This window comes from Lucilia sericata, unplaced genomic scaffold (genome assembly GCF_015586225.1).
Source record: "Lucilia sericata isolate MDLA Ls3-8-SP2 unplaced genomic scaffold, ASM1558622v1 Contig001330F_arrow, whole genome shotgun sequence".
Taxonomy (NCBI): domain Eukaryota; kingdom Metazoa; phylum Arthropoda; class Insecta; order Diptera; family Calliphoridae; genus Lucilia; species Lucilia sericata.
Window position 1 is genome coordinate 18156 of NW_023995275.1, and position 20794 is coordinate 38949.

General features: G+C 32.8%; 3 protein-coding genes and 1 pseudogene across 3 annotated transcripts; 1 reads left to right on the forward strand and 3 right to left on the reverse strand.

The window, feature by feature from the left end:
* Window positions 1–4473: 4473 nt before the first annotated feature.
* Window positions 4474–12243, reverse strand: LOC119610986. Its single transcript, XM_037966427.1, has 3 exons — window positions 11593–12243; window positions 11242–11533; window positions 4474–5635 (listed from the first exon to the last, which is right to left on the reverse strand). Exons 1-3 carry the CDS (start codon window positions 12030–12032, stop codon window positions 5360–5362), a joined length of 1008 nt encoding a protein of 335 aa, XP_037822355.1. The 5' UTR covers window positions 12033–12243; the 3' UTR covers window positions 4474–5359.
* LOC119610987 lies at window positions 4891–5314 on the reverse strand (annotated as a pseudogene).
* Window positions 12244–12706: 463 nt separating the features above from the next.
* On the forward strand, window positions 12707–14208 carry LOC119610983. The gene is made up of 3 exons (XM_037966425.1): window positions 12707–13293; window positions 13351–13468; window positions 13534–14208. Exons 1-3 carry the CDS (start codon window positions 12863–12865, stop codon window positions 14053–14055), a joined length of 1071 nt encoding a protein of 356 aa, XP_037822353.1. The 5' UTR covers window positions 12707–12862; the 3' UTR covers window positions 14056–14208.
* Window positions 14209–14726: 518 nt separating this feature from the next.
* On the reverse strand, window positions 14727–17379 carry LOC119610982 (prolactin regulatory element-binding protein). The gene is made up of 5 exons (XM_037966424.1): window positions 16810–17379; window positions 16197–16753; window positions 15709–16123; window positions 15485–15647; window positions 14727–15409 (listed from the first exon to the last, which is right to left on the reverse strand). Exons 1-5 carry the CDS (start codon window positions 16948–16950, stop codon window positions 15324–15326), a joined length of 1362 nt encoding a protein of 453 aa, XP_037822352.1. The 5' UTR covers window positions 16951–17379; the 3' UTR covers window positions 14727–15323.
* Between the last annotated feature and the right edge of the window lie 3415 nt (window positions 17380–20794).

Here is a 20794-nt window from a genome sequence, read left to right on the forward strand (position 1 = left end):
AGTCTAGTCTATAGTCTAGTCTATAGTCTAGTCTATAGTCTAGTCTATAGTCTAGTCTATAGTCTAGTCTATAGTCTAGTCTAGTCTAGTCTATAGTCTAGTCTATAGTCTATTCTATAGTCTAGTCTATAGTCTAGTCTATAGTCTAGTCTATAGTCTAGTCTATAGTCTAGTCTATAGTCTAGTCTATAGTCTAGTCTATAGTCTAGTCTATAGTCTAGTCTATAGTCTAGTCTATAGTCTAGTCTATAGTCTAGTCTATAGTCTAGTCTATAGTCTAGTCTATAGTCTAGTCTATAGTCTAGTCTATAGTCTAGTCTATAGTCTAGTCTATAGTCTAGTCTATAGTCTAGTCTATAGTCTAGTCTATAGTCTAGTCTATAGTCTAGTCTATAGTCTAGTCTATAGTCTAGTCTATAGTCTAGTCTATAGTCTAGTCTATAGTCTAGTCTATAGTCTAGTCTATAGTCTAGTCTATAGTCTAGTCTATAGTCTAGTCTATAGTCTAGTCTATAGTCTAGTCTATCTAGTCTAGTCTATTCTAGTCTAGTCTAGTCTATAGTCTAGTCTATAGTCTATCTATAGTCTAGTCTATAGTCTAGTCTATAGTCTAGTCTATAGTCTAGTCTATAGTCTAGTCTATAGTCTAGTCTATAGTCTAGTCTATAGTCTAGTCTATAGTCTAGTCTATAGTCTAGTCTATAGTCTAGTCTATAGTCTAGTCTATAGTCTAGTCTATAGTCTAGTCTATAGTCTAGTCTATAGTCTAGTCTATAGTCTAGTCTATAGTCTAGTCTATAGTCTAGTCTATAGTCTAGTCTATAGTCTAGTCTATAGTCTAGTCTATAGTCTAGTCTATAGTCTAGTCTATAGTCTAGTCTATAGTCTAGTCTATAGTCTAGTCTATAGTCTAGTCTATAGTCTAGTCTATAGTCTAGTCTATAGTCTAGTCTATAGTCTAGTCTATAGTCTAGTCTATAGTCTAGTCTATAGTCTAGTCTATAGTCTAGTCTATAGTCTAGTCTATAGTCTAGTCTATAGTCTAGTCTATAGTCTAGTCTATAGTCTAGTCTATAGTCTAGTCTATAGTCTAGTCTATAGTCTAGTCTATAGTCTAGTCTATAGTCTAGTCTATAGTCTAGTCTATAGTCTAGTCTATAGTCTAGTCTATAGTCTAGTCTATAGTCTAGTCTATAGTCTAGTCTATAGTCTAGTCTATAGTCTATAAGTCGTCTATAGTCTAGTCTATAGTCTAGTCTATAGTCTAGTCTATAGTCTAGTCATAGTCTAGTCTATAGTCTAGTCTATAGTCTAGTCTATAGTCTAGTTAATAGTCTAGTCTATAATCTAGTCTATAGTCTAGTCTAGTCTAGTCTATAGTCTAGTCTTGTATATATGTATACATGCCATGGATTCCCTCAATAACTTTATGTAACTATAAGAAATACCTTAAAATATTTTTTCCGTTTTTTAAAGAAATTTATAAAAAGTTTAAATTAATCTCTGTCTGGCTTAAGTCTGTCTGGTCCCGCTTAAGGCGTTAAGCCTTAAACAAAACCCGATTAAAAAAGAAAAAATTGTTTCATTGACCAATAATTTCACATTTATCGCTAAAAGATGAGACATTGACTTTTGAAGAAACAAAAAATTGCAAAAAATTAAAATCCCACAAAAAAAAAAAAAAAATAATAAAAATGCATTTAATGAAAACGTGACTTACATTTATACTTTATTAAGATATTATTCTTACGTTTTACATATTTTTTACAAATGAAATAAAAGATTTTTTTTTTATTTAATTAATACGATTTTTTTAAAGAACGGGTGGGAGTGGGGTTTGGTATTATAAATAATTTCATGTAAATAGAGAGTTAAAATGATTGAGAAACATGGACATACATGGACTTAAGTAGTAATATGTTTAATAATAAAACAGAGTAACATAAAATAAAATTATTAATAATAGACTTCAAAATAAAAATGGAAAAGGATGTAGTAGTTCAGAGCTTTTTAATATTTAATTAATAAATAATCTAGTATTTTTTTATTATTAATAAAATAGTTTTTCAATTACAATTGTAATCTTAGGTTATAGTTAAAATTATAAGATAAGTTACAAATAAACAGAATAGAAAATAAGAGATTTTCATTTATATGCTTAATTCTAATAACGCAGTTATTATGCTGCTATGTATAATAATTAAATTATTTTTTTATAATAACAATAAATTATAGATGTGATAAAAACAAAAAAACGAATACTGAAATATTAGAAAATATCGAAATTAAACAAAAAAACTATCATCGTTACACTGCCATACATTCGCAATACATAGGAAATCATTTCCATACACAGAAAATTTTGTAAAAATACTTAGATGTAAAGACTTAATCCAAAATTTTCCAAAAACTGAAAATTAAACGAAAATCTTATCTAAAGTCCGTATTATAGTCTTCTCCCTAGAACTAAACTAGAACTAAACTAGAACTGAACTAGAACTGAACTAGAACTGAACTAGAACTGAACTAGAACTGAACTAGAACTGAACTAGAACTGAACTAGAACTGAACTAGAACTGAACTAGAACTGAACTAGAACTGAACTAGAACTGAACTAGAACTGAACTAGAACTGAACTAGAACTGAACTAGAACTGAACTAGAACTGAACTAGAACTGAACTAGAACTGAACTAGAACTGAACTAGAACTGAACTAGAACTGAACTAGAACTGAACTAGAACTGAACTAGAACTGAACTAGAACTGAACTAGAACTGAACTAGAACTGAACTAGAACTGAACTAGAACTGAACTAGAACTGAACTAGAACTGAACTAGAACTGAACTAGAACTGAACTAGAACTGAACTAGAACTGAACTAGAACTGAACTAGAACTGAACTAGAACTGAACTAGAACTGAACTAGAACTGAACTAGACTGAACTAGAACTGAACTAGAACTGAACTAGAACTGAACTAGAACTGAACTAGAACTGAACTAGAACTGAACTAGAACTGAACTAGAACTGAACTAGAACTGAACTAGAACTGAACTAGAACTGAACTAGAACTGAACTAGAACTGAACTAGAACTGAACTAGAACTGAACTAGAACTGAACTAGAACTGAACTAGAACTGAACTAGAACTGAACTAGAACTGAACTAGAACTGAACTAGAACTGAACTAGAACTGAACTAGAACTGAACTAGAACTGAACTAGAACTGAACTAGAACTGAACTAGAACTGAACTAGAACTGAACTAGAACTGAACTAGAACTGAACTAGAACTGAACTAGAACTGAACTAGAACTGAACTAGAACTGAAAGAACTGAACTAAACTGAACTAGAACTGAACTAGAACTGAACTAGAACTGAACTAGAACTGAACTAGAACTGAACTAGAACTGAACTAGAACTGAACTAGAACTGAACTAGAACTGAACTAGAACTGAACTAGAACTGAACTAGAACTGAACTAGAACTGAACTAGAACTGAACTAGAACTGAACTAGAACTGAACTAGAACTGAACTAGAACTGAACTAGAACTGAACTAGAACTGAACTAGAACTGAACTAGAACTGAACTAGAACTGAACTAGAACTGAACTAGAACTGAACTAGAACTGAACTAGAACTGACTAGAACTGAACTAGAACTGAACTAGAACTGAACTAGAACTGAACTAGAACTGAACTAGAACTGAACTAGAACTGAACTAGAACTGAACTAGAGAACTAGAAGAACTAGAACTGAACTAGAACTGAACTAGAACTGAACTAGAACTGACTAGAACTGAACTAACTGAACTAGAACTGAATTAGAACTGAACTAGAACTGAACTAGAACTGAACTAGGACTGAATTAGAACTGAACTAGTACTGAACGAACTGAACTAGAATTGAACTAGAACTGAACTAGACCTGAACTAGAACTGAACTAGGACTGAATTAGAACTGAACTAGTACTGAACTAGAACTGAACTAGTACTGAACTAGAACAGAACTAGAACTGAACTTGGACTAACTAGAACTGAACTAGAACTGAACTAGGACTGAATAGAACTGAACTAATACTGAACTAGAACTGAACTAGTACTGAACTAGAACTGAACTAGAACTGAACTAGAACTGAACTAGAACTGAACTAGAACTGAACTAGAACTGAAGTAGAGCTGAACTAGAACTGAACTAGTACTGAACTAGAATAGAACTAGAACTGAACTTGGACTAAACTAGACAGTTTATTCCAATTGAGATCCCTTATATCAGATTCTGATTAGCTTCATCCCCGTCGTTGTATATCTTCAACGTATTGAAGGCTCCATAGTCCAAATATTGGATAAAAATTAAAAGTGTGTATGATACAACTAGAATTTCTCGAGTACCTACCACAGTAAATTTGTGTAATGATAACGTAACCGTTTTGTTTAACTTCTACATTAATTTTTACTTAATTAAAATGCCAACTTAATGGTTTATTTTATTTTGCTAAAAACTATTGTTTCTTTTTACTTTTTGTTAAACTACTAATAATTGTTTATAAATTGTTTGTTTTTGTTTTATAAAATCGATAACATATACATATTTGCCATAACTGAATTTATAGCATTGTTCTGTGTATAATACAATAAGTCTATTAAAAAAGAACTGTTTGATACTAATAATATATTAGATTTTTTTGCTGATTTTGTTATTGTTGTAATAAAGAGTATAAAATCTCTTGATTATAATCATTGGTTATCGAAATAGGGTTTGTTATATATTAATATTTTTATTAAACTTATGTAAAACTAAACTTAAGGTTTTTTGTCCTAATACATCTTACGTTTGTTTGCTGGTTGCTTGGTTTCTTTTTACGCCACGTTTGCTTAGCTATTTAACAATGTTTTTTGTTTATTGTTTTATGATTTAGCTTATCTTCTAATTTGTTAAATCTGTAGAGGATTTTGTTACATTTTCCAATTTCTGCAAAATTTCCTGTTGTAGATTCATAAATTTTGGGAAAAATTCCTCCATTAATTTAACTTTACGTTCCTCTAGACGTAAACGTTTACGATTGATTTCTCCTTGCTCGACAAGTAGAACATTCTTTTACGCACCTCTTCTAATAAAGTCCCTCCAAAGAATCACTTGTTACGGGTGTAACGGCCGCACTAATGGACGATGAGCGATTACGTTTACGTGGAGAGGCTGCTACAGCCATTGCTTTTGGTGGTTGCATGGCTAAATTGTTGTTAGGGGGCATGATTGTAAAATTGACAATACCATCGGCGTTTGCATTATTATTATGATTTTGTACCGTACGATTTCTTATCAACAGAGAATTGGGATTATTACTGTGTATTTGTGAGTTTTCTAAATTTGTAGAATTTCTGCTGCATGAGGAACTTGTGATGAATGTAATGATTGATTATCTAGCATATGTATATCAGTTGAATTATTCATGCCATCATCTGTGCCACCATCCGTCCTTAGCTCATTTGTTAGCGTTAGCTCAGTGAAACCTTCTTGTTTTAAATCATTTTCGATTTCTTGTTTGATTTCCAATTGATCGCTGCCAAATAAATCGGTACTGAAAATATTACCCGATTGTGAATTGTTGCTGAAGAGATTTTGGTCGGATAATGATGACTGCAAAAAATTTGAAAATTGTAAGTTAGAGACATTGGTATGAAGCTTGTTTAAGTTCAGTTCTAGTTCAGTTCTACTACAGTTCTAGTACAGTTTTAGTTGAGATCCAGTTCAGTTCTAAATCAGTTCTAGTTCAGTTCTAGTTCAGTTCTAGTTCAGTTCTAGTTCAGTTCTAGTTCAGTACTAGTTCAGTTCTAGTTCAGTTCTAGTTCAGTTCTAGTTCAGTTCTAGTTCAGTTCTAGTTCAGTTCTAGTTCAGTTCTAGTTCAGTTCTAGTTCAGTTCTAGTTCAGTTCTAGTTCAGTTCTAGTTCAGTTCTAGTTCAGTTCTAGTTCAATTCTAGTTCAGTTCTAGTTCAGTTCTTGTTCAGTTCTAGTTCAGTTCTAGTTCAGTTCTAGTTCAGTTCTAGTTCAGTTCTAGTTCAGTTCTAGTTCAGTTCTAGTTCGGTTCTAGTTCAGTTCTAGTTCAGTTCTAGTTCAGTTCTAGTTCAGTTCTAGTTCAGTTCTAGTTCAGTTCTAGTTCATTCAGTTCTAGTTCAGTTCTAGTTCAGTTCTAGTTCAGTTCTAGTTCAGTTCTAGTTCAGTTCTAGTTCAGTTCTAGTTCAGTTCTAGTTCAGTTCTAGTTCAGTTCTAGTTCAGTTCTAGTTCAGTTCTAGTTCAGTTCTAGTTCAGTTCTAGTTCAGTTCTAGTTCAGTTCTAGTTCAGTTCTAGTTCAGTTCTAGTTCAGTTCTAGTTCAGTTCTAGTTCAGTTCTGTTCAGTTCTAGTTCAGTTCTAGTTCAGTTCTAGTTCAGTTCTAGTTCAGTTCTAGTTCAGTTCTTGTTCAGTTCTAGTTCAGTTCTAGTTCAGTTCTAGTTCAGTTCTAGTTCAGTTCTAGTTCAGTTCTAGTTCAGTTCTAGTTCTAGTTCAGTTCTAGTTCAGTTCTAGTTCAGTTCTAGTTCAGTTCTAGTTCAGTTCTAGTTCAGTTCTAGTACAGTTCTAGTACAGTTCTAGTTCAGTTCTAGTTCAGTTCTAGTTCAGTTCTAGTTCAGTTCTAGTTCAGTTCTAGTTCAGTTCTAGTTCAGTTCTAGTTCAGTTCTAGTTCAGTTCTAGTTCAGTTCTAGTTCAGTTCTAGTTCAGTTCTAGTTCAGTTCTAGTTCAGTTCTAGTTCAGTTCTAGTTCAGTTCTAGTTCAGTTCTAGTTCAGTTCTAGTTCAGTTCTAGTTCAGTTCTAGTTCAGTTCTAGTTCAGTTCTAGTTCAGTTCTAGTTCAGTTCTAGTTCAGTTCTAGTTCAGTTCTAGTTCAGTTCTAGTTCAGTTCTAGTTCAGTTCTAGTTCAGTTCTAGTTCAGATCTAGTTCAGTTCTAGTTCAGTTCTAGTTCAGTTCTAGTTCAGTTCTAGTTCAGTTCTAGTTCAGTTCTAGTTCAGTTCTAGTTCAGTTCTAGTTCAGTTCTAGTTCAGTTCTAGTTCAGTTCTAGTTCAGTTCTAGTTCAGTTCTAGTTCAGTTCTAGTTCAGTTCTAGTTCAGTTCTAGTTCAGTTCTAGTTCAGTTCTAGTTCAGTTCTAGTTCAGTTCTAGTTCAGTTCTAGTTCAGTTCTAGTTCAGTTCTAGTTCAGTTCTAGTTCAGTTCTAGTTCAGTTCTAGTTCAGTTCTAGTTCAGTTCTAGTTAAGTTCTAGTTAAGTTCTAGTTCAGTTCTAGTTCAGTTCTAGTTCAGTTCTAGTTCAGTTCTAGTTCAGTTCTAGTTCAGTTCTAGTTCAGTTCTAGTTCAGTTCTAGTTCAGTTCTAGTTCAGTTCTAGTTCAGTTCTAGTTCAGTTCTAGTTCAGTTCTAGTTCAGTTCTAGTTCAGTTCTAGTTCAGTTCTAGTTCAGTTCTAGTTCAGTTCTAGTTCAGTTCTAGTTCAGTTCTAGTTCAGTTCTAGTTCAGTTCTAGTTCTAGTTCAGTTCTAGTTCAGTTCTAGTTCAGTTCTAGTTCAGTTCTAGTTCAGTTCTAGTTCAGTTCTAGTTCAGTTCTAGTTCAGTTCTAGTTCAGTTCTAGTTCAGTTCTAGTTCAGTTCTAGTTCAGTTCTAGTTCAGTTCTAGTTCAGTTCTAGTTCAGTTCTAGTTCAGTTCTAGTTCAGTTCTAGTTCAGTTCTAGTTCAGTTCTAGTTCAGTTCTAGTTCAGTTCTAGTTCAGTTCTAGTTCAGTTCTAGTTCAGTCTAGTTCAGTTCTAGTTCAGTTCTAGTTCAGTTCTAGTTCAGTTCTAGTTCAGTTCTAGTTCAGTTCTAGTTAGTTCTAGTTCAGTTCTAGTTCAGTTCTAGTTCAGTTCTAGTTCAGTTCTAGTTCAGTTCTAGTTCAGTTCTAGTTCAGTTCTAGTTCAGTTCTAGTTCAGTTCTAGTTGTTCTAGTTCAGTTCTAGTTCAGTTCTAGTTCAGTTCTAGTTCAGTTCTAGTTCAGTTCTAGTTCAGTTCTAGTTCAGTTCTAGTTCAGTTCTAGTTCAGTTCTAGTTCAGTTCTAGTTCAGTTCTAGTTCAGTTCTAGTTCAGTTCTAGTTCAGTTCTAGTTCAGTTCTAGTTCAGTTCTAGTTCAGTTCTAGTTCAGTTCTAGTTCAGTTCTAGTTCAGTTCTAGTTCAGTTCTAGTTCAGTTCTAGTTCAGTTCTAGTTCAGTTCTAGTTCAGTTCTAGTTCAGTTCTAGTTCAGTTCTAGTTCAGTTCTAGTTCAGTTCTAGTTCAGCTCTAGTTCAGTTCTAGTTCAGTTCTAGTTCAGTTCTAGTTCAGTTCTAGTTCAGTTCTAGTTCAGTTCTAGTTCAGTTCTAGTTCAGTTCTAGTTCAGTTCTAGTTCAGTTCTAGTTCAGTTCTAGTTCAGTTTTAGTTCAGTTCTAGTTAGTTCTAGTTCAGTTCTAGTTCAGTTCTAGTTCAGTTCTAGTTCAGTTCTAGTTCAGTTTTAGTTCAGTTCTAGTTCTAGTTCAGTTCTAGTTCAGTTCTAGTTCAGTTCTAGTTCAGTTCTAGTTCAGTTCTAGTTCTAGTTCAGTTCTAGTTCAGTTCTAGTTCAGTTCTAATTCAGTTCTAGTTCAGTTCTAATTCAGTTCTAGTTCAGTTCTAGTTCAGTTCTAGTTCAGTTCTAGTTCAGTTCTAGTTCAGTTCTAGTTCAGTTCAGTTCAGTTCTAGTTCAGTTCTAGTTCAGTTCTAGTTCAGTTCTAGTTCAGTTCTAGTTCAGTTCTAGTTCAGTTCTAGTTCAGTTCTAGTTCAGTTCTAGTTCAGTTCTAGTTCAGTTCTAGTTCAGTTCTAATTCAATTCTAATTCAGTTCTAATTCAGTTCTAGTTCAGTTTCTAGTTCAGTTCTAGTTCAGTTCTAGTTCAGTTCTAGTTCAGTTCTAGTTCAGTTCTAGTTCAGTTCTAGTTCAGTTCTAGTTCAGTTCTAGTTCAGTTCTAGTTCAGTTCTAGTTCAGTTCTAGTTCAGTTCTAGTTCAGTTCTAGTTCAGTTCTAGTTCAGTTCTAGTTCAGTTCTAGTTCAGTTCTAGTTCAGTTCTAGTTCAGTTCTAGTTCAGTTCTAGTTCAGTTCTAGTTCAGTTCTAGTTCAGTTCTAGTTCAGTTCTAGTTCAGTTCTAGTTCAGTTCTAGTTCAGTTCTAGTTCAGTTCTAGTTCAGTTCTAGTTCAGTTCTAGTTCAGTTCTAATTCAGTTCTAATTCAGTTCTAGTTCAGTTCTAGTTCAGTTCTAGTTCAGTTCTAGTTCAGTTCTAGTTCAGTTCTAGTTCAGTTCTAGTTCAGTTCTAGTTCAGTTCTAGTTCAGTTCTAGTTCAGTTCTAGTTCAGTTTCTAGTTCAGTTCTAGTTCAGTTCTAGTTCAGTTCTAGTTCAGTTCTAGTTCAGTTCTAGTTCAGTTCTAGTTCAGTTCTAGTTCAGTTCTAGTTCAGTTCTAGTTCAGTTCTAGTTCAGTTCTAGTTCAGTTCTAGTTCAGTTCTAGTTTCTAGGTGCTAGTTCAGTTCTAGTCAGTTATAGTTTAGTTCTAGTTCAGTTCTAGTTCAGTTCTAGTTCAGTTCTAGTTCCGTTCTAGTCAGTTCTAGTTCAGTTCTAAGTTCAGTTCTAGTTCAGTTCTAGTTCAGTTCAGTTCCGTTTCTAGTCAGTTCTAAGTTCAGTTCTAGTTCAGTTCTAGTTCAGTTCTAATCAGTTCTAGTTAGTTCTAATTCAGTTCTAGTCAGTTCTAGTTCAGTTAGTTCAGTTCTAGTTCAGTTCTAGTTCAGTCTAGTTCAGTCTAGTTCAGTTCTAGTTCAGTTCTAGTCAGTTCTAGTTCAGTTCTAGTTCAGTTCTAGTTCAGTTCTAGTTCAGTTCTAGTTCAGTTCTAGTTCAGTTCTAGTTCAGTTCTAGTTCAGTTCTTAGTCAGTTCTAGTTCAGTTCTAGTTCAGTTCTAGTTCAGTTCTAGTTCGTTATAGTTCAGTCTAGTTCAGTTCTAGTTCAGTTCTAGTTCAGTTCTAGTTCAGTTCTAGTTCTAGTCAGTTCTAGTTCAGTTCTAGTTCTAGTTCAGTCAGTTCTAAGTTCAGTTCTAGTTCAGTTCTAGTTCAGTTCTAGTTCAGTTCTAGTTCAGTTCTAGTTCAGTTCTAGTTCGTTCTAGTATTCAGTTCAGTTCTAGTTCAGTTCTAGTTCAGTTCTAGTTCAGTTCTAGTTCAGTTCTAGTTCATTCTAGTTCAGTTCTAGTTCAGTTCTAGTTCAGTTCTAGTTCAGTTCTAGTTCAGTTCTAGTTCAGTTCTAGTTCAGTTCTAGTTCAGTTCTAGTTCAGTTCTAGTTCAGTTCTAGTTCAGTTCTAGTTCAGTTCTAGTTCAGTTCTAGTTCAGTTCTAGTTCAGTTCTAGTTCAGTTCTAGTTCAGTTCTAGTTCAGTTCTAGTTCAATTCTAGTTCAATTCTAGTTCAGTTCTAGTTCAGTTCTAGTTCAGTTCTAGTTTAGTTTAGTTCAGTTCTAGTTCAGTTGTAGTTCAGTTCTAGTTCAGTTCTAGTTCAGTTCTAGTTCAGTTCTAGTTCAGTTCTAGTTCAGTTCTAATTCAGTTCTAGTTCAGTTCTAGTTCAGTTCTAGTTCAGTTCTAGTTCAGTTCTAGTTCAGTTCTAGTTCAGTTCTAGTTCAGTTCTAGTTCAGTTCTAGTTCAGTTCTAGTTCAGTTCTAGTTCAGTTCTAGTTCAGTTCTAGTTCAGTTCTAGTTCAGTTCTAGTTCAGTTCTAGTTCAGTTCTAGTTCAGTTCTAGTTCAGTTCTAGTTCAGTTCTAGTTCAGTTCTAGTTCAGTTCTAGTTCAGTTCTAGTTCAGTTCTAGTTCAGTTCTAGTTCAGTTCTAGTTCAGTTCTAGTTCAGTTCTAGTTCAGTTCTAGTTCAGTTCTAGTTCAGTTCTAGTTCAGTTCTAGTTCAGTTCGTTCAGTTCTAGTTCAGTTCTAGTTCAGTTCTAGTTCAGTTCTAGTTCAGTTCTAGTTCAGTTCTAGTTCAGTTCTAGTTCAGTTCTAGTTCAGTTCTAGTTCAGTTCTAGTTCAGTTCTAGTTCAGTTCTAGTTCAGTTCTAGTTCAGTTCTAGTTCAGTTCTAGTTCAGTTCTAGTTCAGTTCTAGTTCAGTTCTAGTTCAGTTCTAGTTCAGTTCTAGTTCAGTTCTAGTTTAGTGCTAGTTTACTTGTGGTTCTGCTATACTACTTACACTGCTCATATTAACTTCATCGGTTAACTGATGATCGGTGTTATGGGACTGGCTTAGATTAATGCCCTGCTCTGTTAAATTGGACATATTCGATATACTGCTGGGAGATGGGGGTTGGGTAGCACAATTTAATAACTCTGTAGGCGAAACATCACGATTATTTTCCAATGCTTCCGGGGGCACCGGTTCATCGTCTTTAGAACGATATTGATTCTTTAAGATTCTCTCCACAATATCGTATTTCTTCCATTTTACGGCATTTTTATCCATTTCTAAATTCTTTTTAACTTGTCTGTAAAGAAATTACAAGAGTTAATATTTGCTGGTTAAAATTGATCAAAAAAACTTTACCTGAACTTAGCCCTTGTCTGATTAACTTTACACTGCACTTCCTCAGGCTTGACATCTATATTAAAACGTTCCCTCATCTCATCCGACCATTTGGCAAAGAATATGGTATTTTTACCATGTCTGGTTAATCGCCAATTTTCCCTACCCCATATTTCATAGAATTTCTCCTCTTCCTTGGGCGTCCAGTAGCGCCTGTGTTTAGTTTTTGACTCGGCGTCTATATTGTTTTCCTGCTCATTTAGGGGATTAAGCATTGCAACTTCATTGTTGTGTTCTGCTTGTGCTTTTGGTGGCGGCGGTGGTTGTGCTGGGGGCTCCGATGCATCAACTGCTGCTGCTGCCGTCGACTCCGTCGTTGCATTAGAATCCTCTGTTGTGTCAATATTTTCTTTAGGTGGTGCTTCATTTTCTGTATTCTCCTCTGTTTTAACTTCTAGCATTTTGCACACGTTTATCTTACAAATTATTTACTGTTTATATTTCTGTTTTTTATTTATTTAGTGAAAAATTTGCACACTTTTTTCTTGTAATCTGAAATAATTATTAGTATTTTTATTGCAGCCGTAGCGGCGAAAAATTTTTGTATTATTTGTGGTGTAGTTAATTTAGCGATTTCTACAACGTAATTGCTTTTTAATAGCTAATAAGAGCTATTTCTGTTAATTAAACAGCGGTTATTGTATAAAGAAAGGAGTTGGCATCATTTTTTGCACTCACTCACGTACGAATTCCTCTTCTTGCCGAAAATATTCATTGTGGAATAATATCATAGAGAAAGAGTTGACATATATATATCAGAGATGGAATTACAATATTATAATTGTATAAAACAGCATTAAAAAATTTTGATTTTTTGATTCTTTTTTTATTATTTTTTAGACTAGACTTTAAACTAGACCATATTTGTATTTTTTTATTCTTATTGCACCAAATATTTTTTAGACTAGACTATAAACTAGACCATACTAGAATTTTATATAAAAAAATTCTAGGCTAATTTTATTTATTTATTTATTTTAGTATTAGTGATTTTCTACATTTGCTTTCAGCAGTTGTAGTTTACTGTCAGGCAACACTTTTGTCATTATACATCAAAAATACAACTCTGTTACTCTCGTCAAGTTTTAAATGTAGTTGTTGTTGCTGTTTTTAACATTTTCACCCCAGTTGTTTTGTTTATATTTTTTCTTGGGAAAAATTTGCGACTGAAAAATTTTCTTTTTGCAATCGATTACAATTTTCTGCGAAATTTTAAAAACAACTTGAAATAATGACTGATTTACAACCCAATGGGGAACCTAAAAAGATATATCTCAGCAAACCTCTCGAACAGCCAGCCCTCAAAAATGGATCTATAGCAGTGAACACTCCTCAACCTATAGCAGCCAGCACTCCTCAACAGTGGAGATCTTTAAGAAGTTGCTCGGGAGATATGGTACGTATACCGCCGAGACGCCATCAACCACCGGTGGATAAGACGGGTGAAGAACATTTGAGTAATCACAAGAAACAACGTTACTGGAATTCCTGGGAGGAGTTGTATTTGGTAGAATTGTGGCGTCGCTACAAGGAAGAATTGACCATAGTGAATGTGCCTTTGCCGGTGTATCGTAAGATGATGATAGCCATGCGTAATCGGAATATGATAGTTACAGCTCAGGATTGCCGGCGTAAGGTCAATACCCTTAACACGAGATACAAGTAAGTTTTTAATTTAACGAATAGATTGATTAATGCTTATTTGTTTTGAATTTCTAGGCAAGAATTACAGAAAATGGAATCATCTGGTTGCAAATCCGAATGGCGTTTGTTTCCTCTTATACACTGTGTTTTGCAACCTAAAATTAAAGAATTTGATCCTTGGCATGAAACGATTGTAAGTATAGTATATTTTTTTAATTTGTTTAATAATTTTAAACTTATATTTCTTCCTATTCTCAGATTATCAAAAAGCTCTTAGATAAAATACCCAAACCAGTGGAAGTTGACGCCCCCACACTAGCCCTAAACCATCAAAACAACAGCCATCAGTATCCTACTTATCAAACACGCAATCCTCCCACTTCAACTCAAGTCAATTCTTATCAGCACCGTACTCACGTTTCCTCTGGCGTCTATACAGATTCCTATTCACCTTACAATCGGCTACAATCTTCGTCACAGGGTCGTTTTGAAAAACCGTCTATTTTACCCTTCCGCAATATAACCATGGAGAAAATTGAACAATTGCGCCAGGATAACAATCGTTTAGCCGAACAACGAGATGCTGATCTTAAATCTTTACATTTGGAAGAAGAAAATTTCCGTTGTTTTGAGACTTTCATACGCATCTGGACGGAACAGAAGGAAATGGAATTAAGACGTGTTCAACTAATGTCTGAACAAAATGTTATTAGTATAGAAAATGAAGAAAATCAGAATGTCGAGCAGCATCAGCTGCAGGAAACAGTAACAGCTAAATGATATAATTATTACTTAGTATTGACTTTATTTATATTTTAGTTATTTGGATTATTATTAAAATATTCTGCATCGAAACTTTTGCAGAATTGTGAAATTTTTTTGTGTTGTGTTTAAAAAAAAAAAACGTAATTATTTTTAATAAAAATTGACTTGATTTTAAAATTAAACTAAGATTTCGCTTTAATTCATCGTTAGTTTTAGTATTGCCTAAATTGACATAAGAAATTTTTCATGTCTGGACGCCTGATATGTTCTATGGAGAAAAATGTTCTTAACAATCGGAGTGACATGTTTTCTGTTAAGAAAATTTTTATATTATGGCATGTTTTTTTATTAATAAAATGTTCATTATATTTTCTGTGGAGTTTTCATGTCATGACATATTTTTGTTAAGAAATTTTTATATCATGACATATTTTTGTTAAGACAATTTTATGTCATGATGAAATTTCTGTTAAAAAATTAAAAAGTTTTTAATAAGTTCCATTTAAAACAATTTTTTTTAGTTTCCTTTCGTTTATTTTGAATAAAATCTCTTTTTTTTTCTACTTAAAAGTTTTCTTTTCTCAATTTCCAAAATCCATTTAGTTAAAATTGTTTTATATATTTTAAATTAACTTAAAACTTTATACTTAAAAATAAAAGAATTTAAATAAATTGTAGATTTGATATAATAATAAAATTATATTTTTGTTATTATTTTAAACGAAAAATGGGAGAGTTTTAAACCAAAGAATGTTTAAAGAAGCTTAAAATTAATTATTTAAATAAAATTATTAATATATATAAACATGTTTAGAGAGAGAGAGAGAAATAATTTTGAAAGGCAGATTAATGTTTAAAAGAAAACTAATTAAAAAATCGTTAAATTGTTTGCTATTTTTGTTTTGATAAATACAATATTTTGACTTTTAACAAATTAAAACAAATTTTATAATTTGTTTAATAATTTGCTTTTTAACAAATTTAAATATCTTTTAATGCTAAAAAGAGTCTGTTATTAAACATTTTAAATTGTTTTTTCTCTTACATTTCGTTTTAAGTTCTTATATTTATGTATTTTATGTTGTTTTTCTTTATAATTGTATAAGATTTCGTTAGTTTTATATAAATGCCTAGTAATTTTTGTAATTATTTATTAAATTATTGTTTTTTTCCATTCAATTATACTGTACGCCTGTCTGTCTGTGTTTAAATAACAATGTTTTTCGTTTAATTTGTTTATAGGTTGTTGTGATTCTATTTAGTTTGTTAGTGTTTTATTAACTCTAAAGGCCTAGATATGAGCATAAAGTAAATGCGCCAAATAGCACCAAAACTATGAGCATTATAGCCAACCAAGCGGGCATGGTGCCTGTAGGAAAATATAAAAACAAATTAGAAATGTATAACAATTTGTCCGTCATACGGGTAATATAAGGAAACTTACGTCTATGTTGCAAACTGTGTATGCACACTTTATTGTCTACGGATATAGATAAAACTGCAGCTTCGGTATCACTAGATATGGGTGGTCCTTCCTCATTGGTTACGGGCAAGAATTGTAAACCAGTCACAAACATTGAGTGAGCATTGGGTATAAGGAGAACACGCTAAAATACAAATACAATGTTAAGAGACCTTTTAAGTTTATTTCTTTCCATTATTACTCACCTGTAAACTAAAGCCAATATACATGGAAATACTACCCGAAAACATGGTACCAACGGCAACAAAACGACCATCATCTCTCACGGCCAAAGAGGCTAAACTTTCATCTATGGCCACAGCTAAACGTATTTTACCCGTCGTACTTTCCCACTGCTGTAAGTAACCCCTCTGTTTGCCTACTTTACCCAGAGGATTGGTAATGGTAAAGAGACGATATTTATCCCTTTGGGCCTCTATAGTACCATAACGACAACGTTTAAATAGATATTTAGCTCCCTCTGGTGTATCCCATTTTAAATCATAGACCTTTTTCGTAGTGGCCACATCCCATACGATGCCTTGACCATCTTTGGCAATGGTAACGATATATTTCGAATCAGGACTTATGTCAATATCATCTATCTCCTTAGTATGAGCTCTAAAACAAAAAAAAAAAAATTAAAAACATCAATAAATTTTTTAAATTATCATAAAAAATATAAAAAACTTACTCTATATCAGCGGATTTAATCATTTGTGGAAAAGACCACACTCTCAGATGACCATCGGTACCACCAGTACACATTATATGACCATTAGGTGAAATCCTCACTACTCTTTGTAGAGGATCTGCGGTTAGGAAATCTGTTTGTATAGAATCCGCTGCCTTAATATCGAATTTTAAAATACGCCTGAGATTTGCATTTTGATCTTGTTTATTTGTGGTCTTAGCCTCTGCTCCTCCCGCAGCATGACCATTAGGTAAATCTTCTACACCCGAAGCTGTGGTACGACGTTGTCTTACACCATTTTCATTGACATGCATTTCTAGGGGTGATTTTTGAGATTTTTCTTCTTGTGTAACAGAAATTTCCTCTTTACCATCCTCACTCACTACTCGGGGATTAACAAAATACATTTGACAATGAGACTCTTGGCCGGCACACAAAAATGAGCGTCTACCATCATTGCGGACAGCAAAATTCATTACCACATTGGCTCCAGTTTCGTGACGTACCACCTCTTGGGCACAAAAGTGTTGTCCGTTATGGTAAATTTCATAAATTTCCTAAAATATAAAATAATTAGTAAGAATTCTTGTGGTTTTCATAAAAAAAAACTTACAAAACCATTTGCTACTCCTGTCTTACTGGCACCGCCACCACCAGCCACTAAAACATGTCGACTAGTTAACATTTCCACTGCATACAAAGGAAAATTCACTCTGGCCAATAGACCATCACTTGGTTTTCTAGTTGGTGCCATGTCTGCTTATCTTTTTGTGGTCTGTCTTTGACCTTTCCCCTATTTACTTAACAATTTATAAACTATTGTTTTTTTTTTTGTAACAAATTATTGGCTTTTTATCAGCTGCTGCTATTGTCTAACAAAATTACTAGGTTTAGTTTTTTCTTTTGTTGTAAAAAATCTATTTTGTCACCAATCTATTTTTTCCGTCAGAGTCTCGCCTCCTTTTTTCTTGACTGCTTCTGTTTTTTTGATATTTATTTAGGATTTTTATTTAATTGCTATATTGTTGTTAAGTATGGCCTTAATGTAATTGTTTACAATAATTATTTTGTTAGTTTTTTAAACAAAATTTTAGTATTTTATTCATTTTTTCTAGTTTTTTTGTATTGAGAAAGTTCCACGTACGTATTGTGGTGTAGTGAACGGAGCCCTGTGCCGACAAACATTGACAGCGACACCGGCGGCAGACACCAAAAACGTCGGCAACGGCATAAAATCTACTGTAAGCCGGCAAGGTTTACAGCTAAGTTTTTTAAATTTTCAAAGATTTCAAATAAAAACGGAATTCGAGAGAAAAAAGTTGGATTTTGTATATGTATAATTTATAACAACAAAATATAGCAAGCACAAAAGTTGTGTGAGAAATTATGCAGGGATGGAAAAAAATAAAAAAATATATATATTTTAAAAAATTTGATTAATTCTTAAAAATTAAAAACAAATCCTTTCAGCGAGTTTTATGATGATCGGCAATTTTGGTGACTCTGGGAAAAGATCCAAAAAGAATCAATGATTTCGTACTAGGGTTCTATAGTTGAAACGAAAAGTCGACTTTTCGACTTTTTGCATTTAGTTAAAACTCGACTTTTCGACCTTTCGACTTTTTCCATTTTATGAAAAGTTGATTTTTCGACTTTTCGACCTTTTTCATTTATTTAAAAGTCGACTTTTAGACTTTTCGACTTTTAGTATTTTATAAATGGTCGACTTTTCGACTTTTTCCGACTTTTCGACCTTTTCCGACTTTTTTCGACTTTTCGACTTTTTCCGACTTTTTCCGACTTTTTTCGACTTTTTTCGACTTTTCGACTTTTTTCGACTTTTTCCGACTTTTTTCAACTTTTCGACTTTTTCCGACTTTTCGATTTTTTACGACTTTTTGACTATTTTCGACTTATTTCGACTTTTTTTCGACTTTTTTCGACTATTTTTTACTTTTTTCGAGTTTTTCCGACTATTTTAGAGTTTTTGACCTCTTTTCCACTTTTTTAAAATTTTCGACTATTTTCGACTTTTCGACTTTTTTCGACTTTTTCCGACTTTTCGACTTTTTCCGACTATTCGACTTTTTTCGACTTTTCGACTTTTTTCGACTTATCGACTTTTTTCGACTTTTCGACTTTTTTCGATTTTTCGACTTTTTTCGACTTTTCGACTTTTATTTACGAAGTCGACTTTTCGACTTTTTTCATAGACGATAGTCGAGTTATCGACTTTTTTGGAACAAAATAGTCGACTTCGACTTTTCGACTTTTTTCGACAAAACGTCGATTGTTCGATTATTCGAAAGTCGATTTATAGAACCCTATTTTGTACTTAGGAAAACACACCGTAACACCTGGCGTTTTTATGGCAGTGTTGTTTAATCACTACCTGAATATTTCGGATATTTCCCCAGGGCATGGAAAGGGCAAATATAGTGCCAATTCTTAAACCAAGGACTGATCCAGGACAATGTGCCAGCTACAGGCCGATATCACTACTATCTCCCTTCGGTAAATTATTGGAAACATTTTTACTGACGAAGCTAATTGACGGTTTGACTGAGGGTAATTCCTTACTGGATGAAAAATTTGGTTTTAGGAAGGGTCATTCGACTTTCCATGCGTTGACGGTATTTGCGGACTATGTGTAATTAACAAGTAAAGGCGGGTTTCTTACTACTCAGCCAAACTAGGCATAAATTGCTGTTAGATTAAACTCGGAACAAATTTAGGCGGACTTTAACCGATGATTGTGTTTTTCAGTTATGGATTTATGAGCAGTTAACTTTGTCAGTACTGACAACTAGGGTTCTATAAATCGACTTTCGAATAATCGAACAATCGACTTTTTGTCGAAAAAAGTCGAAAAGTCGAAGTCGACTATTTTGTTTCAAAAAAGTCGATAACTCGACTATCGTCTGTGAAAAAAGTCGACTTTGTGAATAAAAGTCGAAAAAAGTCGATAAGTCGAAAAAAGTCGAATAAAGTCGAAAAAAGTCGAAAAAAGTCGAGAAGTCGTAAAAAGTCGAAAATAGTCAAAAATTTTAAAAAAGTGGAAAAAAAGTCAAAAACTCTAAAATAGTCGGAAAAACTCGAAAAAAGTCAAAAAATAGTCGGAAAAAAGTAGAAAGAAGTCGAAAATAGTCAAAAAGTCGAAAAAAATCGAAAAGTCGAAAAAAGTCGAAAAGTCGAAAAAGTCGAAAAAAGTCGAAAAGTCGAAAAAAGTCGACTATTTATAAAATACTTATAGTCGAAAAGTCTCAAAGTCGACTTTTATTTAAATGAAAAAAGTCGAAAAGTCGAAAAATCGACTTTTCATAAAATGCAAAAAGTCGAAAAGTCGACTTTTAACTAAATGAAAAAAGTCGAAAAGTCGACTTTTCGTTTCAACTATAGAACCCTACTGACAACAATTTAATCAAAAACATAGTCGGCTTAAAGCCGAATCGGGTCTCTGGTGGTGTAGTGAATAGTAGGTGAATGTTGGCAACGGCTTAAAATCTCTAGTAAGCCGGCAAAGTTTTCAGATAAGTTTTTAAAATTTCTACGATTTTAAATAAAAACGGAACCCGAGAGATAATAAAATGGAATTTTGAAGCAAATATTTCAAAAATCTAGTAAAAATTTGTAACCGCTTATGGCCTATAGGCTAGGTTATTGAATATTGTTAAATAAAATAAAATAAAAATCTTTTGTTATTGCCCAAAATCCGGGAAGGAAAATTGTGTGGATAAATATGCCGGGATGGAAAAAAATTAAAAATGAATTGAAATATTTAATTATGTAACTCTTACAATTTAAAAAAATAAAAAGATTAAAAAAATGCAATTATGTATTCATATTTTAATTTATCAACACAAATTTCTGGCAATAAACCGTTGTTTTCTTTATTGATAAATAAACGGTCTTATCGTCTGATCGAAGAAGATACATATATGACATATAAATTGATAAGGCAGTGTCGATAATGAAGTTATCGTTAGTGACGATAGTTGTTGTGTGTTTTAAAGTTCGTTTTTGCATAAGGCAGTGTTTATTATTTGTTTACAAAAAATTATAAACAAATGAAAGAAAATTAGAAAAAATTAAAATTATTAACATATTTATGTAATAAACAACATTTTGTAACAAATTCAAAAACGAACTAAATACGTATGTATAATATAATTATACATACAATCTATGAAAATATTGCAAATAACCTGTTATTTTGTAAAACACTTTATGTTATTTTTAACATTTTCTCATAAGTATGTATAAAATAACTATTTTATGAAAATAATTGAAAAAAAAAAATCGAAGGGAATAATCTTGTACTAAATTTTAATAAAACTAGGCAATTTAATGTAATTTTTTAAATATGAAAATTTTAACGGACAATTTTTGTTAAGGGAATTTTTTTATAACTTTTTGTCCTAAAATTAGTACAATTATCCCTACAACATAATCCCTACTTACAGCAGTTTAAGCTTAAAAACGGCGCGAAATAGACGTGTGTCAATTTCAAGAGAATTTCAAGTTGGATTTTTTACATAGTGGTTTTCCAAAATGTTAAAACAATATCCTAAGATTGAAAGGTAAGTTCAAGGCTTGTT